Source organism: Carcharodon carcharias, chromosome 2 (assembly GCF_017639515.1).
Source record: "Carcharodon carcharias isolate sCarCar2 chromosome 2, sCarCar2.pri, whole genome shotgun sequence".
Classification (NCBI taxonomy): domain Eukaryota; kingdom Metazoa; phylum Chordata; class Chondrichthyes; order Lamniformes; family Lamnidae; genus Carcharodon; species Carcharodon carcharias.
Window position 1 is genome coordinate 20,337,992 of NC_054468.1, and position 26,864 is coordinate 20,364,855.

The window sequence follows — 26,864 nt, forward strand, 5'->3', positions numbered from 1 at the left end:
AAGTTCCCCTCCAGCTTGCTCACCATCTGACTTGGAAATATATCGTCGTTCCTTCACTGTCACTGGGTCAAAATCCTGGAATTCCCTTCCTAACAGCACTGTGGGTGTACCTACACCACATGGACTGCAGCGGTTCAAGAAGGCAGCTCACCACCACCTTCTCAAGGGCAACTAGGGATGTGCAATAAATACTGGCCCAGCCAGCGAAGCCCACATCCCGAGATGTGATACAGGAGAGTTTACTTTTCACCTTTTTAGGAAGTGAGCTTTTAAAGGAATGGCCAGGAAGTATGTAAAGTTTAACATTAAAATTACTTCCTTACAAGTAATATGACAAATGTGTGAAGTGTAACTGAATATGCTGGTTAAATATGACTAATTTTTAATTTATGTATCAGGAATGCATGTTAGAAAATTTTGAAGGCAATTAAGGATCGGCAATCAATGCTGGCCTTGCCTTTGATGACCACATCCTATGAATGAAAAAAAAGTCACAACTTTCAAACCATTACTTTTAATGGTCAGTAATTCATGGACAGGGAACTTGTGGTTTCCGGGTTATCCTGCCTGTGCGATCTTAGTGCAGAGCTGCACGGTGGGATTTAAGCTTTCTCATGATGTTAAAAATCAGTGGCACCCTCCTCACTTTGCAAAGTAACCGCTGGAGCTTATTTTATCAACAGATTGTCCAGTACCGCTGGATGCCGCGGCCAGAAATGCTTCAGTTTGCCTCTCGCCGATCACCAGTTGTGTGCACAAGGGGTTGTGCTGCAACCAGCCAGCCGTTAGCTACGGATGCAGGACTTGGTAAGGTTTTGCTTATGTTTATTGGTCTGGCAAATAACCAGCACGCACCCTGCTGAAACCTTGAGACATTGCCATTTTGACACCTCAGTCGGCAACCACAGAGGAGAGGGTCAAGTCCCTCTGATCTCCTCTCGCTGTGCTGATGCAACTTTGGCAGAAACCCCATTCTCGTGCGTAAGCAGGGTTTCTGCAGAACTTGCACTGAAGCTAAAGCAGCGGAATGAGAGAATTTCCTAGGAAATTCACCCCCTAAGTATACATTTTCTTTCAATAATTTCTGTTCATGTTCTGGGCTGGCATTCTTTAAGCAGACGGTGAAGATTATTGGAGTACACAGGGCAGCCTGGTGAGCTTTACGGGTAATATACCAGTCCACAGGATAGCTTAGTATGTGGTAAAAGAGCTGCCCCAGTACGTAACTCACCATGGTGAGTGTAAAAAGAGTAACACTGTCCACAGAGCAGCAGGAATGTCAATTTTTGTCCATATTGGAATTCGGCTTTGGGTGGCGGAAATTCTTAAGAAATTAATTTGTGCGCAGGAAGCAAACAAGTTGGTCGTACCTGTTGAGTTGTGAGAATGGATCTCCTCACCGATGCACACATTTCAGTTTAATGAGACAATTGGAACCTGGTCTGCTTTCAATTTGCGCTGAAGAAAATCACTCCATATATTTGGATGAATTGGCTGGGAATCCAAGGAATATCCACCCAAAAAGGCTTTGACATTCTCAAGACCCACTGGGTACTGCCAAGAGTAGGTGCTAGTACCAGCTGTGCCTCAGCTCCCTCCTCTGCTATTGCTCCCCTGCATCATTTTACACTACCATGTGTGGAACAATAATTAATGAAAGAACAGATTAATATGATGGTTTTCAGATTTGCTGTCTGTTTGTGTAAGGTTGGCCATTATGCCAGGGTAAAGGATATGTAGGGTATCATGTTAAGTAGATAGTGGAAAATATATTTCTTGCTCTGTATTGATAAACGCAAGAGGCTTGAGCAGATAAGTCTAGGCTAACACCCCATTGCAGCACTGAGGGAGTGCTGCACTGTCAGAGACGCAGTCTTTTGGATGAGATGCTACGTTGAAATCCCATCTGCTTTCTCAGGTGGACGCGAAAGATCCAGTGACACTGCTTTAAAGAAGAGCTGTGGATTTATCCCCAGTGTTCTCTTTGGAGAAGATAAGATTTGGTAGAATTTGTCCAAACCCCTCATGATTTTGACTGAGTAGTTAGAGAGAAACTGTTCCCATTGGCGGAAAGGTTGAGAACCAGAGGAAACGATGTAAGGTGATTGGCAATGACGGCATGCGGAAAAACCGTCTTACACAGCGAGTGGTTAGGATTAGAAATGCACTTTGCTGCTGTAACCATTCTATGATTCTGTGACTGGAACTTTACATGGAAGTGGTCCCCCCCCCATCCCCAACCCCCCCTGCTGAAAAGCCAAATGCGAGCCTGCCTCTGCTTGGCCAGGTCATTCCGCAACGATTTAATGGCTGTCGGATAAAACAGGGTAAACCTGATGGAGTAGATCATCTACCTATTACGGAACCTGACAGGCGTTTAATCTATTATCATAGAATCATATAGCACAGGAGGAGGCCATTCAGTCCATCATGGATGTGCCAGTTCTTTGAAAAAAAAACGCCCCAATTAGACTTGATCCCTATTTTTTTCCCCAAAGCCCTGCATATTCTGTCCTTCAAGTTTTATGTAATTCCCTTTTGAAAATTACAATGAATCTACTACCACCACCCTAGCAGGCAGTGGATTCCTGATCATAACTTGATTTCAATGGAAAGATAATTGGATGGTTTTAAAATGGACAGGTGACCCACTGCAGCAGATTAGTGGTGGCAAAGATGATAGCTTTTCCCGGGGGGTTATAAACAGTGAAATTTATTCAATTAGAAAGCATTCACTCAAGCATTCATGTATTGCGAAGTGAAGCTGACTGTATAGTGTTTATAGTACAGATGCCAGGTATCATGGAAGGAACTTACATTTATACAGCACTTCCCATTTCTCAGGATGCACTAAAGTGTTTCACAACCAATAAGTTATTTTGAAGTTTAGTTACTGTTGTTAAACGAGCTTTATAAGTTTGACCTTCTGAGATCCAGTGATCCTTCTTGGACTCCAGTGATCCTTCTTGGATCCAGCAGGGCTGGCTAAGCAGGATGACTGCTGTTCAGTTGGTGGTCATTGCAGTCAGCTGTGAGAGTCACTTCTGTTTGTGCGTCAGTAAAACAGTTGAGCTTCACTAAGCAGCTGTGGCCCAGTGAGGAGCAAGCAGTCTTGCCTCTCAGAAGGTTGAGACTTGACCTTGAGACTTGAGCACAATATCTCGGCTGACACTCTCAGTGCAGCATTGGGGGAGTGCCGCACTGTCAGTGGTGCCGTCTTTCAGATGAGATGTTAAACCAAGGCCTTGTCTGCCGTCTTAGATGGGCAGAGCAATATTTTGAATTGGAGCAGGGGTGGTGGGGGTGGTGGGGGTGGTGGGGGTGGTGGGGGGGGGGGGGGGGAAGTTCTCCCCAGTGCCCTGGTCAATATGTTAGCCTCAGCCAAAATCATTAAAACACGTTATTTGACAATTGTGTTATTTCTCTTTGTTGGACCTGTTATGTACAACTGGCTGCCATGCTCCCTGCTTTACCACATTTACTCCCTTTCAAAAGCATTTGATTGGCTGCAAAATGTTTTAGGACACTATAAGGCTATGAAAGGTGGCAGGCTTTTTATTTTTTCCATTTCCGCTAGCAAAGAAAATGGTAGAAGACTGGGTGAGACACTGGGCTGAGGGAGACGCAGACAGAGGCCAGATGTGCATCATGGAAGATCGTTCTGTTTGCCAATCTCTCCAGCCCATGACATTTCAGTCAGCCGAGGGAGTCTAGTCACCTTTTGGTCGTGTAGTTGATGGAAATGTTGACTGACTGAAATACTGGACGATGGGGAGATTGAACAATCAACTGAGAGTCCTGTTTAGTGTGTAAAATTAGGATCTCCCAATGAAATAGGTTCAGCTGTCCCGGAAAGAAGTTTCTTTATTAATTGGGTGAGCTAAATTGTCTGTCAAAACCCCCAAATTTTGAAGTAATCTTTTTGCTGGAGCATTGCTTGCATTTTCCTTTGTTAATTTTCAGCCCTTACTTGCTTTCCCGACGGCGCCAACTGTCACCCTACAAATTGATATGTGACCAGAGAGAAAATCATATCTGAGTCCAACCCCAGCAGAAGCTGTTGAATAATTCCCACTCTTGGGCCCCTTATCTCAGGAGGCCCTGGAATCTATTGTCACACTCCGATTGTTACTGGGAGAGAGAAACTGACTCAGCACAAACCAGCAGCCTATGGGAGAATTTATTTTTTATTATTCATTCTTGGGGTATGGATGTTGCTGGCAAGGCTGGGATTTTAGTGTCCATCATTTTTATTCTTTCATGGGATGTGGATGTCACTGGCAAGGCCAGCATTGTTGCCCATCTCTATTTGCCCTTGAACTGAGTGGCTTGCTAGGCCATTTCAGTGGACGGCTTTACAAACATCTGAACATACAAGTTAGGAGCAGGAGTAGGCCTCTTTTGAAAATACCATGGCTGATATGATTGTGTACTCATCTCTACTATCCTGTTCACCTGCTGTACCCTTTGACTCCTTTGTCAATCAAGAATCTTATCTAACTCAGCCTTAAAAATATTCAATGACCCTGCCTCCACTGCTCTGTGGAGAAGAGAATTCCACGACCAACAACCCTATGAGAGAAAATATTTCTCCTTATCTCAATTTAAATGCGAGACCCCTTATTTTTAAACTGTGACCCCTAGTTCTAGTCTCTCCCACAAGGGGAAACATCCTCTCAGCAACACCCCCCATCAATTCCCCTCAGGAATTTATTTGTTTCAATAAAATCACCTCTCATTTTTCTAAACTCTAATGGATACAGGCCCAACCTGTCCAATCTTGCCTCAGAAGATAACCCATTCATCCCAGGAATCAGTTGAGTGATCCTTCTCTGAACTGCTTCCAAAGCTATTATATGCTTTCTCAAGTAAGGAGACCAAAACTGTACACCAGATATAGTATCACCGTACAGTTTTAGCAAGATTGCCTACTTCTATGTTCCATTCCCTTTGCAATAAGCGACAACATTCATTTGCTTTCTTAATCACTTGCTGTACTTGCATACTAACTTTTTGTGATTCATGTACCAGGACACCCAGATCCCTCTGCAACACCAAGTTTGCATTCTTTCTCCTTTTAAATAACTTGTTGCTTTTCTTTTCTTCCCACCAAAGAGGGCAAATTCACATTTTCTCACATTATATAACATCTGCCAATTTTTTGCCCACTCATTTACCCCATCTAAGTCCCTTTGTAAACTCTTTATATCCTTCTCATGGTTATAATCTTCCAAAATTCCTTAGATTCTTGAAGGGTCGCGACCATACATCCAGTTCCTTCATCCAAGTCATTATTGTAGATTGTGGGCACTTCACTAGTTACAGCTTGCCAACTTAAAAATGACCCGTTTATCCCTACTCTCTGCTTCCTGTTAGCCAACCAGTCCTCTATCCATGCTATGTTACCCCCTACACCATGAGCTCTTATTTTGCATAGTAACCTTTGATGTGGTATCATATTAAATGCCTTTTGAAAACCCAAGTACATTACATCTACAGGTTCCTTTTATTCATGTTACTTGTTACTTCCTCAAAGAACTCTAATAAATTAGTCAAGTACAATTTCTCTTTCACAAAACCATGTTGACTGTGCCTGATTGCATTAAAATTTGTTAAGTGCCCTCCTTAATAATAGATTCCAGCATTTGCTCCATGACAGATGTTAGGCTAACTGTCCCATAGTTACCTACTTTCTGTCTCCTTCTTTTCTTGAATAGAGAAGTTAGATTTGCTATTTTCCAATCTGATGAGACCTTTCCAGATCAAGGAAAATTAAAACCAATGCATCTACTAACTCTGCAGCCACTTCTGTTAGGACGCTAAGATGAAGTCCATCAGGTCCTGGAGACTCACCAGCTTTTAGTTCTAATAGATTTTTCAAAACACTTTCCCTGGTGATTGTAATTGTTTTAAGTTCCGCCCTTCCTTTCATCTCTTGATTTACAAATATTTCTGGAATGATTTTTTTGTCTTCTACTGTGAAGACAAACACAAATATCTGTTCAATGCTTCTGCTGTTTTCTTTTTTCCCATTATTATCTCTAGAGGACCCATACTCACCCTAGTTATTCTTTTTCTTATTAAATACCTGTAGAAACTCTTGCTATCTGTTCTTATATTTCCAGCTAACTTTCAGATTGTAATTTCTCCCTCCTTATTAATTTTTTAGTCATTCTGTGCTGGTTGCTAAATTCTGTCCAATCTTCTGGCCTACCGTCAATCTTTACAGAATTGTACATATTTAAGAGTCGACCACTTGCTGCAGGTCTGCAGTCACATGTATGCCAGACCTGGTAAGGATGGAAATAGTAAAAGAGCATTAGTGAGCAAGATAGATTTTTACAACAATCAATTATAGTTTTATATTCAAGATTAGTTAACTGAATTTGAATTCTATCATCTGCCATGCTTGGATTTGAACCCAAGTCCCCAGGCATAACCTGGGCCTCTATACTACTAGTCCAGTGACATTACCACTGTGCCACCATCCCACCTGAGTTATGGTTATATTTGCGATGTTGTGGGATGGACCTTCTTGAACTGCTGCAGCCTATGTGGTGAAAGTACTCCTGCAATGCTGCTATGTAGGGTCTTCCAGGGTTTTGATCCAGTGACAATGAAGGAATAGTAATATACGCCTAGGTTGGGATGGTGCATGACTTGGAGGGATAGCGTGCCTATGCATCTGCTACTGCTGTCCTTTTAGGTAGTGGAGGCTGTGGATTTGTGAGATGTTGCAGAAGAAGCTTTGCTACCATGTACATTTACATAGCAAACATTGCAGATTCAGTGTGCTGGCTGTTGAGGGCATGAATGTTTCAGCTAGTGTAATGGGTGCTGACCAAGCAGCCTGCTATGTCCTGGATGGTGTGGAGCTTTTTGAGTTTTGCTGCAGATGCACCCATCTAGGTATGTGGGCAATATTCCATCACTCTCCTGACTTGTAGGTACTGAAGAGTCTTTAGAGAGCCAGTAGGTATGTCACTCGCCACATTGCTTCTGACTTGCTCTAGTAGCCTTCGCATTTATGTTGTTGGATAAGTTCCTGGTTAATGGTGGGGGATTGATTAATGTATAATGTCATTGGATGACATGAAGAGATGGGTAGACTCTCCCTCATTGGAGATGGTCATCGTCTGGCCTTCTGTTTAATGCATATTACTTGTCACTTATTAATCCAAGCCTAGAAGTTGTCCAGATCTTTTTGCAACTGGAAAATTTCAATTCATAAGAATGGAGTCTTTTGAAGAAAATATATATTCACACCAAAAAGCAGAGTAATTGGGTGTAGAAAGATCGCATAATTTACAGAGTGCAGAAAATGAGTGCGATTTTTCACATGTCAGGTCAGCCAACCTCTGTGTAAGATTTAATAGGTAATATTGATTTTTGCAGATATACTGAAAAAAGGTGGGAATGCTGCGGATGCTGCTGTTGCTATGGCAGCAGTCTTGAGTCTTACTGAACCATTCAGTACTGGCCTTGGTGGAGACTGCAATGTACTATTTTACGATGGTATAACTAAGAAAGTATATGGACTAAATGGAAGGTAAGAAACAGTAGCTCAAATTCATATTCATCCACGTTACTGCTCCCTTTACCCCCAGCCCTCAAATGACCAACGTTGGCTTCTTCCAGACATTAGCTTGAGGGGTTAACAGCTTTTGTTTTTAAACGATGTGTGGCCCACCACACCCTGCAACATGATAGCTGTAATAATTACCATCTCCAGTCTGTTCGTGGTTTAAAAAATTGCGAGTTACCTTTATAAGATGCAAAGACCATTTGGAACATGAATGTCCAAGCAGTGCGTCTTTGTGAGACACTTGGCCAAGTCATGTATGCAAAGGCTTCAAAAATGTATTAGAGGACAGTGCAATAGTTCATATTTGATTTAAAAAAAAAAGTCATAAAATTTGGCATCCCAAGTGGATTGTTGATGTACAATCTTTTTCTCCTTCTGCAGTGGCAGGTCTCCACAAGCACTGACCCTTGATTTGTTAAAAAAGGAAGGCTTTGTTGAGACGAACCCTTTACCATTGTGCCATGCCAACCTTGTCACTGTGCCTGGAGCTGCTGCTGGCTGGTGCGATACAATCCGTCTCTTTGGAAGTAAGAAGGTGAAGTAATGGCTTCAGTAATCTTTCCACAATATTCTCTCTTCATGTTATGTCTCCTTCTTTCACTAAACGTTAGCAAAGAGGGGAGGAGGCCATCTGTTGTGTTCCAAACTGCTTTCAATCCAACAGACAACACTGAAGGTAGCAGCATAAACATGGCTGTGTTTGCTGACTTATATTGGCTCCTCTCTGGCAATGCCTTGATTTTAAGATTTTCATCCTCGTTTACAAATCCCTTCTTGTCCTTTTGTGTTGGCTGTGGCCCAGTTGATAACATACTTGCCTCTTGAATCACAAGGTTCTGGTTTCAAGTCCCACTCCAGGGCTTGAGTGTAAATTTCAGGTTGTCACTCCAGTGGTGCAGCACTGAGGGAATATTGCACTATCAGAAGTGAAATCTTTCACTTGACACTTTAAACTGAGGCCTCATTTGCCTGTTTGGGTGGATGTTCATGGCACTATTTTGAAGAAAGGCAGGGATTATCCTCCGTGTCCTGGCTGATGTTTATTGTAACGAACTCCATAGAAACCAGTCACTTTTTCAAAACAGATTTGAACTTCCACATAATAGGTGAAAGCATGACATAAGATTTCCTGTTTTAAAACTTTTACTAGAACAAATAGCTAAAAAATTGACTAAAGCCTACTTTCTTTTTGTAGGCGATTTATACTCTAAACTATAGAAAGGAACATTTCTCTTTCATATTTATCACACATCACACTGTTCATGGAATTACAACCCTTCTCACAAACAGTCCATAGTTGCTTCCAGTGGGTTAATGTTACCCTATTTTGCTGAGTAGTAACTTTGAGTTACCATCTTCAGGCGCTTCCCTTCATTGTCGGAGAGTTTCCTAAGTCCACCTCCAGCAGTACAGCCTGTTCCGATGATACTTGGTCCTCTGGTCATGCCAGGACAAATCTCCCAGGATTCGTAGGTGGCTGTGGGACGCATCTCTTGGACTGGAGACCCTCTCCCTCCTACATCTGGCTCTGATAGTTTACAAAGTCAAGCAGCCTCTTCTGTCTGCTGCCCACACAAAACTGTTGTATGCCTCTGATATTCATTGATTTGTAGGGAAGCCTGTAACCTGATCTTAAAAATGGCTTGCTCTGCCCTCTTTCCCATGGCAATGTGAAACACATGAGCCTTGCACCCAGTTAGAAATGCTGATTAACTGACTTTCATCTTAGAAGTAAATGGACATTTTACAGCACAACTGTTTACAATCTGATACTTTCATTGTGAACTCAGAGACTGCTGCCATTATCTTCAATCATGAGCACCATACATCATCACCCCAGTAACACAACCTGGGCCTTCCTTTGACCTTTAACCTCCCTAGGCCTGTTATCAAGTAGACTTCTTAACAGGTCACATGACCCCCTCCGTTTTACCTTAAATTAAAGACACGTTTCCAAAACATAACAATCTTATAAATCTTATAATTGTAACATTATCCCTGAATCAACATCGCAAAAATAGATTATCTCGTCACTATCACATAGCGTTTTGTGAAAGGAACTACACTTCAAAAAGCACTTCATTGGCTGTAAAGTACTTTGAGACTTCTGTAGGTTGTGAAAAGTCTATATACATGTAAGTCTTTCTTGCCTCTCCCTTTCTCTGTAACCCGCACCAGCCCTACCACCTCCCAAGTTCTCTGCAGTGTTCCTGTTCTGGCCTCTTGAGTGTTCCTATATTAGTTGCTTCACTATTGGCAGCTCTGCTGCCGGCTATGGAGGCTCTAAGCGCTGGAATCTGCCCCTTAAACATCTCCATACCTCTTTACCTCTATCCTCCTTTAAAATAATCATTAAAATAAGCCTACCCCTTTGACAAAATTTTTGGTCACATGCCCGAATAGCTCCTTGTGACAAATTTTGTTCGTCACTGCTCCTGTGAAGTGCCTTGGGATGTTTTACACGTTAAAGCCGCTATATAAATGCAAGTTATTGTCATCGTCATAGCAGGAATTCCTGCAGCAGTTTTAAAGTTTATTATGGGAGGAAAGAAGTAATTGTGTCAGCAGCGTTCTTGCACAAAGGTATTTGTACAATAACGTCACCTAGCTATTTAAGAGAGTGTTAGCCTGTGTAAAATAAGTGGGCCCTTTCTACTAAGAAAGTTGCAAGAGAGATTTAATATGCGCATGTTAAACTTATGTAAAATCATATCGTTTGCAGTAATTTCAATCTGTTGAATCCTATAGGAATTGGATTTACAGGATTTATTGGAAACCCAGTAAAGGTTCCATAGGCATTTAAGTGACTTTCTCATAACGTGCATGGGGAATAAGTAATGTTTATCAAAGATTATGGGGTAATTTTAACCTATCTTTCCCATTGGGAAACTGATAGATCAGGGTGGATTGCTGGCTTCACTTCCTTCCCAACTGAAGCCAACGGGGAGCAATATTATGTGGACTGTAAAACCAACTTTCCACCTAATCCTGTGGGTTTCCTGCTTGCTAGATTAGGTTAAAATGACCTTTTGTATCACAGTTTTTATTTCCTATTGTTGCTGTTTTCATAAAAGGAGTGATCAAATTGGTTATGTTAAGAACAATGGAAGAGCAGGTCCTCTCTTTACGCAGTATTGTGTTACGGACAGGACAGAGGCAAACTGAACTTTTCTATCGTCTCCCCGTCTGTCCGTAAGCAGAAGTATTTCTGAACTACTTTTAAAGCAGGCTGTGGCGTGTTTCCTCAAACCTTAAGTTTGTGTGGTCCAATGTTATAGGTAAGATGCAGCAAATTCTATTTATGATTAACTCAGAAGGTTAGTTTATTTCATGTTTAAATCCGGCGGGGGTTGGTGTGGGGATAGTTGGGAGGGGTTCGTTCACAATCTCACACACCACACAAATAGGCAATGGTCAGAGAATTTTAAAATCAAACAGGCTTCGAGGAGTTGCGACACGATGACCAGCTGCTTGGTCAGCTGGGAGTCCTGCTGTCTTTTCAGTTGGTGTTAATTCAGCAGACTGAGGGTTTCTCAGTCAATATAGAGATTTCAAAATGGTCGCTTGAGTCATGTGACCTTCTTTCTCCACAATGATTTCAAAACGGATGTTTATCCAATGTCTGGGACTTTGGTTTCTGGACTGACAATGCCCCAGCTATTAGTTTTTGAAAGAGTTGCCATCCACATTGAGGATCTTGTGTCGGGAAGCCATTATCTAGGTAGACCCTCTGACTCTGCTAGAGGGGTAAGCTTACCAAGATGAAAATGATGTCCATTGTCCCTTCAATGGTCTCCTTTGGAAATGGACCCGGACAGTCCCAAATGTGAGATGGCCTGTTAACAGCTGTGCAGGCTTAATGAATTTTGATTTGCGAGTCCCCTGGTTTTGTGATTATAGTGTCCTTACAATTGGATGTGAGATTCCAGGATGATGAGAGGAGGATTCTTCTGTTCTTGTAACTCCTGTTGGCAGCTTCCAGAACAAAGGGCCAACCCTGTGGTCATGTGACTTGTAGCAGCCATCTTGCCGGGTTCAGCAGAAAGCCAATTATAAAAGTAGCAAAAACAAAAGCCTGATGTACATAGTTTTGATTTCTTTCATGTCTTATTGACATAACAATGGTTAATGATTGAAGAAAGGAGGAAGAAATGGCCTTTACCTGTTACTCAGTATTTTCGTGGTGTTGGGCTAGAGATTAGATTTTATAACCCTGGGTAGTTCCAGATGAATTTGTTTATACACCTTGAAGGTGAAACTCGATTGAGTTTGATGATTGTAAATGTGGATTTTCTAACACTGTGTTTCTGTGCACCAGCTCTCTTTGGGTGAAATTCTGCAGCCAGCTATCGAGCTGGCAGAAAGAGGCTTTCCTATCGCTGAAATCGCAGCGTTTCACTGGAACAGAGGAGCGAGCATCCTGCAGAGCCCAGGAAACCAACACGGAAAAGATCTCCTGCTGCAGGGTAGAAGCCCTAAATGTGGGCAGATATTCAAGAACCCTCTATTAGCTCAGACCTTCAAGGTGGGTTATTCAGTTCCCTCCTAAACTTGTGTTCTGAATGAGCCATCCCAAAGTGATTTATTCCAGGAAGAATTAGACGTGCACAGAATCAACTTGCCCCAAAGTGCTTTACAGCCAATTAATTACTTTTGAAGTGTCGTCACTGTGTAATATAGGAAACCAGTTTGCACACAAGCCCCCACAAAGAGCAATATGATAATGCCCAGATAATTTGAGTGGTTTTTGTTGACGGGTAGAAGTTATCCAGCACAGTGAGGAGGACTTCTCTGCTCTCCTTCAAAAAGTGCCACGGAATCTTTTACAGCTTCCTGAGAGGAGCAGACGAGGACTCTGTTGAGCATCTCCTCTAAAGAACAGCAGCTCCAAAATTGCAGTAGCCCCTCAGTACTGCGCGGAAAGGTCAGCCTAGATTTTATGTTCAAGTCTCTTGAGTTGGATGTAAACCCACAATCTTCTGGCTCAGAGGCAACATTATTACTGACTGAGCCATGGCTGATGGGTTCTTAGGTTCAGTGGCATTAGTAACTCCTGCTGATTGACACTGCCCTATATCCACATGCGCAATACCATAAATCAGATATGTTGTTACACTCTGAAAAGTCAGTTGGTGAAGATTAGTACTGGAGCCAGTTATTACTCAGTCTTATATTTATTCACAGAGTTAAACATTACACGCATACAGCTCCTAACTCAAACAACCACAGTTTCAATAAGTGCCTCTTTATATGTGCTTAAATGAAACCCCAGTTAATGTCCATCATCTGCACACAATTAAAAACACTTAAGGTACAATTAACAGGAATCACCATTATTCCTCGTGAAAGATAGCCTGAATTGAACACTTTGTTGGATATTTTGTCTTTTGCACACATATTTCTTTAATCTCTCCAAAGGCAGCTCAAGGAAACAACTTGGTGAGTTGATGTCTAATATAAGTCAATAAGCTGCTCCATTTCACATATGGAACAATTACAATCAGAACTCACTTATTCCCCTCAACTTCACATAATTTCTAATACATAAAGAAAATAGACAACTTGCAATATTTATGAATTCTGCTGAAATATTTCTTGAAATCTGTGCAGTGGGACTAGAATCTAGAACCTTCTGTTTTAGAGGCAAATATGGTAGCACTGAATCACAGTGCCCTTTGTCAATGATTTATGATAAATTATTCTCCCAGTGTTCATCTGTCTAGAGTATTCCAATGCAGTTGAGTGTCCGTTATCAGCAAACACCTGGAAAATCTGTTTAATGTTGTTTGGGGTAAATTTGTGGTCTGACTGCTTTGGACATTAAGCATCACCTGGTCAAGGTATAGAGAGGAAAATTGGTTAAGGGGAATTGTCTGCCCATGATGGAGTCCACTCAGTTCCCCTTCTGTTAATTTAAATGGGAGAAGAAGACATGTTGGTTCCGTCATCTAATTCTAGTCCTCCCTGCCTTAGTAGGGATGTGCTGGCCCTGGAGATGGTCCAGAGGAGGTTCACGAGAACGATCCCAGGAATGAAAGGTTTAACATATGAGGAACATTTGAGGACTCTGGGTCTATACTCGATGGGGTTTAGAAGGATGAGGGGGGATCTGATTGAAACTTACAGAATACTGAAAGGCCTGAATAGGGTGGACATGGGGAAGGTGTTTCCATTAGTAGGAGAGACTAGGATCCGAGGGCATAGCCTCAGAGTAACGGGAAGAACTTTTAGAACAGAGATGAGGAGAAACTTCTTTAGCCAGAGAGTGGTGAATCTATGGAATTCATTGCCACAGAAGGCTGTGGAGGCCAGGTCATTGAGTGTATTTAAGAGCGAGATAGATAGGTTCTTGATTGGTAAGGGGATCAAAGGTTACGGGGAGAAGGCAGGAGAATGGGGTTGAGAAACTTATCAGCCGTGATTGAATGGCGGAGCAGATTCGATGGGCCGAATGGCCTAATTTCTGCTCCTATGTCTTATGGTCTTCTGGTCTTATTTCCCCCTCTGCCCAGCTGCTAGGCCGCTAAAGAATACCATTCCATTAATTCAAATGGAGGGCTATTTCTTCCTTATAGGGCTGAGCAATCTCCACCGCGCGATTTTCCTATATTGGCATGTGCCCAGGTTATGCAGCAGCCCCAAGCACAGGAACCCTGAAAATCTTTCCTGGATTCTTTTTTGTTTTCCATCACCAATTGTTACAATGTATGAGGTTTTGAAGTTAGAGTGTCCAGCAGTATCACATAAAGGAAAATTGACCTGCCCCCGAACTTTTAAAGGAGGAAAATCTCATGTATCAGTTACCCACAATATATATTTTCTCCAGGCTGGGTGTGAGGTGGGTGTATTCAGGAGGCTGGGTGTGAGGTGGGTGTATTCAGCACTGGGTGTGAGGTGGGTGTATTCAGCACTGGGTGTGAGGTGAGTGTATTCAGCACTGGGTTTGAGGTGGGTGTATTCAGCACTGGGTGTGAGGTGGGTGTATTCAGCACTGGATGTGAGGTGGGTGTATTCAGCACTGGGTGTGAGGTGGGTGTATTCAGGAGGCTGGGTGTGAGGTGGGTGTATTCAGGAGGCTGGGTGTGAGGTGGGTGTATTCAGGAGGCTGGGTGTGAGGTGGGTGTATTCAGGAGGCTGGGTGTGAGGTGGGTGTATTCAGGAGGCTGGGTGTGAGGTGGGTGTATTCAGGAGGCTGGGTGTGAGGTGGGTGTATTCAGGAGACTGGGTGTAAGGTGGGTGTATTCAGCACTGGGTGTGAGGTGGGTGTATACAGCACTGGGTGTGAGGTGGGTGTATTCAGGAGGCTGGGTGTGAGGTGGGTGTATTCAGCACTGGGTGTGACGTGGGTGTATTCAGCACTGGGTGTGAGGTGGGTGTATTCAGGAGGCTGGGTGTGAGGTGGGTGTATTCAGCACTGGGTGTGAGGTGGGTGTATTCAGGAGGCTGGGTGTGAGGTGGGTGTATTCAGCAATGGGTGTGAGGTGGGTGTATTCAGCACTGGGTGTGAGGTGGGTGTATTGAGCATTGGGTGTGAGGTGGGTGTATTCAGCACTGAGTGTGAGATGGGTGTATTCAGCACTGGGTGTGAGGTGAGTATATTCAGCAATGGGTGTGAGGTGGGTGTATTCAACACTGGGTGTGAGGTGGGTGTTTTCAGCACTGGGTGTGAGGTGGGTGTTTTCAGCACTGGGTGTGAGGTGGGTATATTCAGCACTGGGTGTGAGGTGGGTGTATTCAACACTGGGTGTGAGGTGGGTGTATTCAGCACTGGGTGTGAGGTGGGTGTATTCAACACTGGGTGTGAGGTGGGTGTTTTCAGCACTGGGTGTGAGGTGGCTGTATTCAGCACTGGGTGTGAGGTGGGTGTATTCAGCACTGGGTATGAGGTGGGTGTATTCAGCACTGGGTGTGAGGTGGGTTATTCCGCACTGGGTTTGAGGTGGGTGTATTCAGCACTGGGTGTGAGGTGAGTGTATTCAGCACTGGGTGTGAGGTGGGTGTATTCAGCACTGGGTGTGAGGTGGGTGTATTCAGCACTGGGTGTGAGGTGGGTATATTCAGCACTGGGTGTGAGGTGAGTGTATTCAGCACTGGGTGTGAGGTGAGTATATTCAGCACTGGGTGTGAGGTGGGTGTATTCAGCACTGGCTGTGAGGTGGGTGTATTCAGCACTGGGTGTGAGGTGGGTGTATTCAGGAGGCTGGGTGTGAGGTGGGTGTATTCAGCACTGGGTGTGAGGTGGGTGTATTCAGGAGGCTGGGTGTGAGGTGGGTGTATTCAGCACTGGCTGTGAGGTGGGTGTATTCAGCACTGGGTGTGAGGTGGGTGTATTCAGGAGGCTGGGTGTGAGGTGGGTGTATTCAGCACTGGGTGTGAGGTGGGTGTATTCAGGAGGCTGGGTGTGAGGTGGGTGTATTCAGCACTGGGTGTGAGGTGGGTGTATTCAGTACTGGGTGTGAGGTGGGTGTATTCAGCACTGGGTGTGAGGTGAGTATATTCAGCACTGGGTGTGAGGTGGGTGTATTCAGCACTGGGTGTGAGGTGGATGTTTTCAGCACTGGGTGTGAGGTGGGTGTATTCAGCACTGGGTGTGAGGTGGGTGTATTCAGCACTGGGTGTGAGGTGGGTATATTCAGCACTGGGTATGAGGTGGGTGTATTCAGCACTGGGTGTGAGGTAGGTCATTCCGCACTGGGTTTGAGGTGTGTGTATTCAGCACTGGGTGTGAGGTGGGTGTATTCAGCACTGGGTGTGAGGTGGGTGTATTCAGCACTGGGTGTGAGGTGGGTGTATTCAGCACTGGGTGTGAGGTGGGTGTATTCAGCACTGGGTGTGTGGTGGGTGTATTGAGCACTGGGTGTGAGGTGGGTGTATTCAACACTGGGTGTGAGGTGGGTGTATTCAGCACTGGGTGTGAGGTGAGTATATTCAGCACTGGGTGTGAGGTGGGTATATTCAGCACTGGGTGTGAGGTGGGTGTATTCAACACTGGGTGTGAGGTGGGTGTATTCAGCACTGGGTGTGAGGTGGGTGTATTCAACACTGGGTGTGAGGTGGGTGTTTTCAGCACTGGGTGTGAGGTTGGTGTATTCAGCACTGGGTGTGAGGTGGGTGTATTCAGCACTGGGTATGAGGTGGGTGTATTCAGCACTGGGTGTGAGGTGGGTTATTCCGCACTGGGTTTGAGGTGTGTGTATTCAGCACTGGGTGTGAGGTGGGTGTATTCAGCACTGGGTGTGAGGTGGGTATATTCAGCACTGGGTGTGAGGTGAGTGTATTCAGCACTGGGTGTGAGGTGAGTATATTCAGCACTGGGTTTGAGGTGGGTGTATTCAGCACTGGCTGTGAGGTGGGTGTATTCAGCAATGGGTGTGAGGTGGGTGTATTCAGGAGGCTGGGTGTGAGGTGGGTGTATTCAGCACTGGGTGTGAGGTGGGTGTATTCAGGAGGCTGGGTGTGAGGTGGGTGTATTCAGCACTGGGTGTGAGGTGGGTGTATTCAGCACTGGGTGTGAGGTGGGTGTATTCAGTACTGGGTGTGAGGTGGGTGTATTCAGCTCTGGGTGTGAGGTGAGTATATTCAGCACTGGGTGTGAGGGGGGTGTATTCAGCACTGGGTGTGAGGTGGGTGTATTCAGCACTGGGTGTGATGTGGGTGTTTTGAGCACTGGGTGTCTGGTGGGTGTATTCAGCACTGGGTGTGAGGTGGATATATTCAGCACTGGGTATGAGGTGGGTGTATTCAGCACTGGGTGTGAGGTAGGTCATTCCGTACTGGGTTTGAGGTGTGTGTATTCAGCACTGGGTGTGAGGTGAGTGTATTCAGCACTGGGAGTGAGGTGGGTGTATTCAGCACTGGGTGTGAGGTGGGTGTATTCAGCACTGGGTGTGAGGTGGGTGTATTCAGCACTGGGTGTGAGGTGGGTGTATTCAGCACTGGGTGTGAGGTGGGTGTATTCAACACTGGGTGTGAGGTGGGTGTATTCAGGACGCTGGGTGTGAGGTGGTTGTATTCAGGAGGCTGGGTGTGAGGTGGGTGTATTCAGGAGGCTGGGTGTGAGGTGGGTGTATTCAGCACTGGGTGTTAGGTGGGTATATTCAGCACTGGGTATGAGGTGGGTGTATTCAGCACTGGGTGTGAGGTGAGTATATTCAGCACTGGGTGTGAGGTGGGTGTATTCAGCACTGGGTGTGAGGTGGGTGTATTCAGCACTGGGTGTGAGGTGGGTGTATTCAGGAGGCTGGGTGTGAGGTGGGTGTATTCAGCACTGGGTGTGAGGTGGGTGTATTCAGGAGACTGGGTGTGAGGTGGGTGTATTCAGCACTGGGTGTGAGGTGGGTGTATTCAGCACTTGGTGTGAGGTGGGTGTATTCAGTACTGGGTGTGAGGTGGGTGTATTCAGCACTGGGTGTGAGGTGGGTGTATTCAGCACTGGGTGTGAGGTGGGTGCATTCAGCACTGGGTGTGAGGTGAGAATATTCAGCACTGGGTGTGAGGTGGGTGTATTCAGCACTGGGTGTGAGGTAGGTGTACTCAGCACTGGGTGTGAGGTGGGTGTTTTCAGCACTGGGTGTGAGGTGGGTGTATTCAGCACTGGGTGTGAGGTGGGTGCATTCAGCACTGGGTATGAGGTGGGTGTATTCAGCACCGGGTGTGAGGTAGGTTATTCCGCACTAGGTTTGAGGTGGGTTCTATTCAGCACTGGGTGTGAGGTGAGTGTATTCAGCACTGGGTGTGAGGTGGGTGCATTCAGCACTGGGTGTGAGGTGGGTGTATTCAGCACTGGGTGTGAGGTGGGTGTATTCAGAACTGGGTGTGAGGTGGGTGTATTCAACACTGGGTGTGAGGTGGGTGTATTCAGCACTGGGTGTGAGGTGGGTGTTTTCAGCACTGGGTGTGAGGTGGGTGTATTCAGCACTGGGTGTGAGGTGGGTGTATTCAGCACTGGGTATGAGGTGGGTGTATTCAGCACTGGGTGTGAGGTGGGTTATTCCGCACTGGGTTTGAGGTGGGTGTATTCAGCACTGGGTGTGAGGTGAGTGTATTCAGCACTGGGTGTGAGGTGGGTGTATTCAGCACTGGGTGTGAGGTGGGTATATTCAGCACTCGGTGTGAGGTGAGGTTATTCAGCACTGGGTGTGAGGTGAGTATATTCAGCACTTGGTGTGAGGTGGGTGTATTCAGCACTGGGTGTGAGGTGGGTGTATTCAGGAGGCTTGGTGTGAGGTGGGTGTATTCAGCACTGGGTGTGAGGTGAGTATATTCAGCACTGTGTGTGAGGTGGGTGTATTCAGCACTGGGTGTGAGGTGGGTGTATTCAGCACTGGGTGTGAGGTGGGTGTTTTCAGCACTGGGTGTGAGGTGGGTGTATTCAGCACTGGGTGTGAGGTGTGTGTATTCAGCACTGGGTATGAGGTGGGTGTATTCAGCACTGGGTGTGAGGTGGGTTATTCCGCAATGGGTTTGAGGTGTGTGTATTCAGCACTGGGTGTGAGGTGAGTGTATTCAGCACTGGGTGTGAGGTGGGTGTATTCAGCACTGGGTGTGAGGTGGGTGTATTCAGCACTGGATGTGAGGTGGGTGTATTCAGCACTGGGTGTGAGGTGAGTATATTCAGCACTGGGTGTGAGGTGGGTGTATTCAGCACTGGGTGTGAGGTGGGTGTATTCAGGAGGCTTGGTGTGAGGTGGGTTTATTTAGCACTTGGTGTGAGGTGGGTATATTGAGGAGGCTGGGTGTGAGGTGGGTGTATTCAGCACTGGGTGTGAGGTGAGTATATTCAGCACTGTGTGTGAGGTGGGTGTATTCAGCACTGGGTGTGAGGTGGGTGTATTCAGCACTGGGTGTGAGGTGAGTATATTCAGCACTGGGTGTGAGGTGGGTATATTCAGCACTGGGTGTGAGGTGGGTGTATTCAACACTGGGTGTGAGGTGGGTGTATTCAGCACTGGGTGTGAGGTGGGTGTATTCAACACTGGGTGTGAGGTGGGTGTTTTCAGCACTGGGTGTGAGGTTGGTGTATTCAGCACTGGGTGTGAGGTGGGTGTATTCAGCACTGGGTATGAGGTGGGTGTATTCAGCACTGGCTGTGAGGTGGGTTATTCCGCACTGGGTTTGAGGTGGCTGTATTCAGCACTGGGTGTGAGGTGAGTGTATTCAGCACTGGGTGTGAGGTGGGTGTATTCAGCACTGGGTGTGAGGTGGGTGTATTCAGCACTGGGTGTGAGGTGGGTATATTCAGCACTGGGTGTGAGGTGAGTGTATTCAGCACTGGGTGTGAGGTGAGTATATTCAGCACTGGGTGTGTGGTGGGTGTATTCAGCACTGGCTGTGAGGTGGGTGTATTCAGCAATGGGTGTGAGGTGGGTGTATTCAGGAGGCTGGGTGTGAGGTGGGTGTATTCAGCACTGGGTGTGAGGTGGGTGTATTCAGCACTGGGTGTGAGGTGGGTGTATTCAGTACTGGGTGTGAGGTGGGTGTATTCAGCACTGGGTGTGAGGTGAGTATATTCAGCACTGGGTGTGAGGGGGGTGTATTCAGCACTGGGTGTGAGGTGGGTGTATTCAGCACTGGGTGTGATGTGGGTGTTTTGAGCACTGGGTGTCAGGTGGGTGTATTCAGCACTGGGTGTGAGGTGGATATATTCAGCACTGGGTATGAGGTGGGTGTATTCAGCACTGGGTGTGAGGTAGGTCATTCCGCACTGGGTTTGAGGTGTGTGTATTCAGCACTGGGTGTGAGGTGAGTGTATTCAGCACTGGGAGTGAGGTGGGTGTATTCAGCACTGGGTGTGAGGTGGGTGTATTCAGCACTGGGTGTGAGGTGGGTGTATTCAGCACTGGGTGTGAGGTGGGTGTATTCAGCACTGGGTGTGAGGTGGGTGTATTCAACACTGGGTGTGAGGTGGGTGTATTCAGGACGCTGGGTGTGAGGTGGTTGTATTCAGGAGGCTGGGTGTGAGGTGGGTGTATTCAGGAGGCTGGGTGTGAGGTGGGTGTATTCAGCACTGGGTGTGAGGTGGGTATATTCAGCACTGGGTATGGGGTGGGTGTATTCAGCACTGGGTGTGAGGTGAGTATATTCAGCACTGGGTGTGAGGTGGGTGTATTCAGCACTGTGTGTGATGTGGGTGTATTCAGCACTGGGTGTGAGGTGGGTGTATTCAGGAGGCTGGGTGTGAGGTGGGTGTATTCAGCACTGGGTGTGAGGTGGGTGTATTCAGGAGACTGGGTGTGAGGTGGGTGTATTCAGCACTGGGTGTGAGGTGGGTGTATTCAGCACTTGGTGTGAGGTGGGTGTATTCAGTACTGGGTGTGAGGTGGGTGTATTCAGCACTGGGTGTGAGGTGGGTGCATTCAGCACTGGGTGTGAGGTGAGAATATTCAGCACTGGGTGTGAGGTAGGTGTACTCAGCACTGGGTGTGAGGTGGGTGTTTTCAGCACTGGGTGTGAGGTGGGTGTATTCAGCACTGGGTGTGAGGTGGGTGTATTCAGCACTGGGTGTGAGGTGGGTGTATTCAGCACTGGGTATGAGGTGGGTGTATTCAGCACTGGGTGTGAGGTAGGTTATTCCGCACTGGGTTTGAGGTGGGTTCTATTCAGCACTGGGTGTGAGGTGAGTGTATTCAGCACTGGGTGTGAGGTGGGTGCATTCAGCACTGGGTGTGAGGTGGGTGTATTCAGCACTGGGTGTGAGGTGGGTGTATTCAGAACTGGGTGTGAGGTGGGTGTATTCAACACTGGGTGTGAGGTGGGTGTATTCAGCACTGGGTGTGAGGTGGGTGTTTTCAGCACTGGGTGTGAGGTGGGTGTATTCAGCACTGGGTGTGAGGTGGGTGTATTCAGCACTGGGTATGAGGTGGGTGTATTCAGCACTGGGTGTGAGGTGGGTTATTCCGCACTGGGTTTGAGGTGGGTATATTCAGCACTGGGTGTGAGGTGAGTGTATTCAGCACTGGGTGTGAGGTGGGTGTATTCAGCACTGGGTGTGAGGTGGGTATATTCAGCACTCGGTGTGAGGTGAGGTTATTCAGCACTGGGTGTGAGGTGAGTATATTCAGCACTTGGTGTGAGGTGGGTGTATTCAGCACTGGGTGTGAGGTGGGTGTATTCAGGAGGCTTGGTGTGAGGTGGGTTTATTCAGCACTTGGTGTGAGGTGGGTATATTCAGGAGGCTGGGTGTGAGGTGGGTGTATTCAGCACTGGGTGTGAGGTGAGTATATTCAGCACTGTGTGTGAGGTGGGTGTATTCAGCACTGGGTGTGAGGTGGGTGTATTCAGCACTGGGTGTGAGGTGGGTGTTTTCAGCACTGGGTGTGAGGTGGGTGTATTCAGCACTGGGTGTGAGGTGTGTGTATTCAGCACTGGGTATGAGGTGGGTGTATTCAGCACTGGGTGTGAGGTGGGTTATTCCGCAATGGGTTTGAGGTGTGTGTATTCAGCACTGGGTGTGAGGTGAGTGTATTCAGCACTGGGTGTGAGGTGGGTGTATTCAGCACTGGGTGTGAGGTGGGTGTATTCAGCACTGGATGTGAGGTGGGTGTATTCAGCACTGGGTGTGAGTTGAGTATATTCAGCACTGGGTGTGAGGTGGGTGTATTCAGCACTGGGTGTGAGGTGGTTGTATTCAGGAGGCTTGGTGTGAGGTGGGTTTATTTAGCACTTGGTGTGAGGTGGGTATATTGAGGAGGCTGGGTGTGAGGTGGGTGTATTCAGCACTGGGTGTGAGGTGGGTGTATTCAGGAGGCTGGGTGTGAGGTGGGTGTATTCAGCACTGGGTGTGAGGTGGGTGTATTCAGCACTGGGTGTGAGGTGGGTGTATTCAGTACTGGGTGTGAGGTGGGTGTATTCAGCACTGGGTGTGAGGTGAGTATATTCAGCACTGGGTGTGAGGGGGGTGTATTCAGCACTGGGTGTGAGGTGGGTGTATTCAGCACTGGGTGTGATGTGGGTGTTTTCAGCACTGGGTGTGAGGTGGGTGTATTCAGCACTGGGTGTGAGGTGGATATATTCAGCACTGGGTATGAGGTGGGTGTATTCAGCACTGGGTGTGAGGTAGGTCATTCCGCACTGGGTTTGAGGTGTGTGTATTCAGCACTGGGTGTGAGGTGAGTGTATTCAGCACTGGGAGTGAGGTGGGTGTATTCAGCACTGGGTGTGAGGTGGGTGTATTCAGCACTGGGTGTGAGGTGGGTGTATTCAGCACTGGGTGTGAGGTGGGTGTATTCAGCACTGGGTGTGAGGTGGGTGTATTCAACACTGGGTGTGAGGTGGGTGTATTCAGGACGCTGGGTGTGAGGTGGTTGTATTCAGGAGGCTGGGTGTGAGGTGGGTGTATTCAGGAGGCTGGGTGTGAGGTGGGTGTATTCAGCACTGGGTGTTAGGTGGGTATATTCAGCACTGGGTATGAGGTGGGTGTATTCAGCACTGGGTGTGAGGTGAGTATATTCAGCACGGGGTGTGAGGTGGGTGTATTCAGCACTGGGTGTGAGGTGGGTGTATTCAGCACTGGGTGTGAGGTGGGTGTATTCAGGAGGCTGGGTGTGAGGTGGGTGTATTCAGCACTGGGTGTGAGGTGGGTGTATTCAGGAGACTGGGTGTGAGGTGGGTGTATTCAGCACTGGGTGTGAGGTGGGTGTATTCAGCACTTGGTGTGAGGTGGGTGTATTCAGTACTAGGTGTGAGGTGGGTGTATTCAGCACTGGGTGTGAGGTGGGTGCATTCAGCACTGGGTGTGAGGTGAGAATATTCAGCACTGGGTGTGAGGTGGGTGTATTCAGCACTGGGTGTGAGGTGGGTGTATTCAGCACTGGGTGTGAGGTGGGTGTATTCAGCACTGGGTGTGAGGTGGGTGTATTGTGCACTGGGTGTGAGGTGGGTGTATTCAGCACTGGGTGTGAGGTGGGTGTATTCAGCACTGGGTGTGAGGTGAGTATATTCAGCACTGGGTGTGAGGTGGGTGTATTCAGCACTGTGTGTGAGGTGGGTGTATTCAGCACTTGGTGTGAGGTGGGTGTATTCAGGACTGGGTGTGAGGTGTGTGTATTCAGCACTGGGTGTGAGGTAATTGTATTCATCACTGGGTGTGAGGTAATTGTATTCAGCACTGGGTGTGAGATGGGTGTATTCAGCACTCGGTGTGAGTTGAGTGTATTCAGCACTGGGTGTGAGGTAATTGTATTCAGCACTGGGTGTGAGGTGAGTGTACACAGCACTGGGTGTGAGGTGGGTGTATTCAGCACTGGGTTTGAGGTAGCTGTATTCAGCACTGGTTTTGAGGTGAGTGTATTCAGCACTGGGGTTGAGGTGGGTGTATTCAGCACTGGGGTTGAGGTGGGTATATTCTGCACTTGGTTTGAGATGGGTGTTATTCAGCACTGGGCTTGAGGTGGGTGTATTCAGCACTGGGTTTGAGGTAGGTGTATTTAGCACTGGATTTGAGGTGGGTGTATTCAGCACTGGTTTTGAGGTGAGTGTATTCAGCACTGGGTTTGAGGTAGGTGTATTCAGCACTGGTTTTGAGGTGAGTGTATTCAGCACTGGGTGTGAGGTGGGTGTATTCAGCACTGGGTGTGAGGTGGGTGTTTTCAGCACTGGGTGTGAGGTGGGTGTATTCAGCACTGGGTGTGAGGTGGGTGTTTTCAGCACTGGGTGTGAGGAGGGTGTATTCAGCACTGGGTGTGAGGTGGGTGTATTCAGCACTGGGTATGAGGTGGGTGTACTCAGCACTGGGTGTGAGGTGGGTGTATTCAGCACTGGCTGTGAGGTGGGTGTATTCAGCACTGGGTGTGAGTTGGGTGTATTCAGCACTGGGTGTGAGGTGGCTATATTCAGCACTGTGTGTGAGGTGGGTGTATTCAGCACTGGGTGTGAGGTGAGTATATTCAGCACTGGGTGTGAGGTGGGTGTATTCAGCAGGCTGGGTGTGAGGTGGGTGTATTCTGCACTGGGTGTGAGGTGGGTGTATTTAGCACTGGGGTTGAGGTGAGTATATTCAGCACTGGGGTTGAGGTGGGTGTATTCAGCACTGGGTGTGAGGTGAGTATATTCAGCACTGGGTGTGAGGTGGGTGTATTCAGCACTGGGTTTGAGGTGGGTGTATTCAGGAGGCTGGGTGTGAGGTGGGTCTATTCTGCACTGGGTGTGAGGTGGATGTATTTAGCACTGGGGTTGAGGCGAGTATATTCAGCACAGGGGTTGAGGTGGGTGAATTCAGCACTGGGTGTGAGGTGACTGTATTCAACACTGGGTGTGATTTGGGTGTATTGAGGACTGGTTTTGAGGTGGGTGTATTCAGCACTGGGGTTGAGGTGAGTGTATTCAGCACTGGGTGTGAGGTGGGTGTATTCAGCACTGGGTGTGAGGTGGGTGTATTCAGGAGGCCTGGTGTGAGGTGGGTGTATTCAGCACTGGGTGTGAGGTGGGTGTATTCAGCACTTTGTGTGAGGTGGGTGTATTCAGCACTGGGTGTGAGGTGGGTGCATTCAGCGCTGGGTGTGAGGTGGGTGTATTCAGCACTGGGTGTGAGGTAATTGTATTCAGCACTGGGTGTGAGGTGGGTGTATTCAGCACTGGTTGTGAGCTGAGTGTATTCAGCACTGGGTGTGAGGTGGGTGTATTCAGCACTGGGTGTGAGGTGAGTGTATTCAGCACTGGGTGTTAGGTAATTGTAGTCAGCACTGGTTGTGAGGTGGGTGTATTCAGCACTCGGTGTGAGTTGAGTGTATTCAGCACTGGGTGTGAGGTAATTGTATTCAGCACTGGGTGTGAGGTGAGTGTACACAGCACTGGGTGTGAGGTGGGTGTATTCAGCACTGGGTTTGAGTTAGCTGTATTCAGCACTGGTTTTGAGGTGAGTGTATTCAGCACTGGGGTTGAGGTGGGTGTATTCAGCACTGGGTTTGAGGTGGGTATATTCTGCACTTGGTTTGGGATGGGTGTTATTCAGCACTGGGTTTGAGGTGGTTGTATTCAGCACTGGGTTTGAGGTAGGTGTATTTAGCACTGGGTTTGAGGTGGGTGTATTCAGCACTGGTTTTGAGGTGAGTGTATTCAGCACTGGGTTTGAGGTAGGTGTATTCAGCACTGGTTTTGAGGTGAGTGTATTCAGCACTGGGTTTGAGGTGGGTGTATTCAGCGCTGGGTTTGGGGTGAGTGTATTCAGCACTGGGTTTGGGTGAGTATATTCAGCACTGTGTTTGAGGTGAGTGCATTCAGCACTGGGTTTGAGGTGAGTGTATTCAGCACTGGGTTTGAGATTGGTGTTATTCAGGTCAGTTTGAGATGGGTGTTATTCAGGTCAGTTTGAGATTGGTGTTATTCAAAACTGGTTTTGAGTTCAGTGTATTCAGCACTTGGTTTGGTATGAGTGTATTCAGGACTGGTTTTGAGGTGGGTGTATTCAGCACTGGGTTTGAGGTGAGTGTATTCAGCACTGGGCTTGAGGTGGGTGTGTTCAGCACTAGGTTTGAGGTGGGTGTATTCAGCACTGGGTGTGAGGTGAGTGTATTCAGCACTGGGTTTGAGGTGGGTGTATTCAGCACTAGGTTTGAGGTGGGTGTATTCCGCACTGGGTTTGAGCTGGGTGTATTCAGCACTGGGTTTGACATGGCTGTTATTCAGCACTGGGTTTGAGATGGGTGTATTCTGCACTGGGGTTGAGATGGGTGTATTCAGCACTGGGTGTGAGATGAGTGTATTCAGCACTGGGTTTGAGGTGGGTGTGTTCAGCACTGGGTTTGAGATGGGTGTTATTCAGCACTGGGTTTGAGATGGGTGTATTCTACACTGGGGTTGAGATGGGTGTATTCAGCACTGGGTTGGAGATGGGTGTATTCAGCTCTGGGTTTGAAGTGGGTGTATTCAGCACTGGGTTTGAGATGGGTGTAATTCAGGACAGATTGAGATGGGTGTTATTCAGGACTGGGTTTGAAGTGGGTGTATTCAGCACAGCGTTTGAGATAGGTTTTATTCAGGACAGTTTGAGATGGGTGTTATTCAGGAATTGGTTTGAGGTGGGTGTATTCAGCACTGGCTTTGAGATGGGTGTATTCTGCACTGGGTGTGAGGTGGGTGTATTCAGCACTGGGTGTGAGGTGGGTGTATTCAGCACTGGGTGTGAGGTTGGTGTATTCAGCACTGGGTGTGAGGTGGGTGTATTCAGCACTGGGTGTGAGGTGGGTTTATTCAGCACTGGGTGTGAGGTGGGTGTATTACGCACTGGGGTTGAGGTGGGTGTATTCAGCACTGGGTGAGATGGTTGTATTCAGCACTGGGTGTG

The 26,864-nt window shown here is 47.1% G+C and overlaps 1 protein-coding gene across 4 annotated transcripts in view; it reads left to right on the forward strand.

The window, feature by feature from the left end:
• The first annotated feature begins 714 nt into the window (after positions 1 to 714).
• LOC121275438 (glutathione hydrolase-like YwrD proenzyme) overlaps positions 715 to 26,864 on the forward strand; it is a 90,896-nt gene continuing 64,746 nt past the window's right edge. For all 4 annotated transcript variants that reach the window (XR_005942423.1, XR_005942424.1, XM_041183035.1 and 1 more), the window contains exons 1-4: positions 715 to 807; positions 7,396 to 7,549; positions 7,967 to 8,120; positions 11,904 to 12,110. Coding sequence is in view for 2 of the 4 variants with exons in the window: in XM_041183035.1 (XP_041038969.1) it covers positions 717 to 807; positions 7,396 to 7,549; positions 7,967 to 8,120; positions 11,904 to 12,110 (606 nt within the window). In the remaining 2 variants the exon portion in view is untranslated. The remainder of the gene's footprint in view (positions 808 to 7,395; positions 7,550 to 7,966; positions 8,121 to 11,903; positions 12,111 to 26,864) is intronic.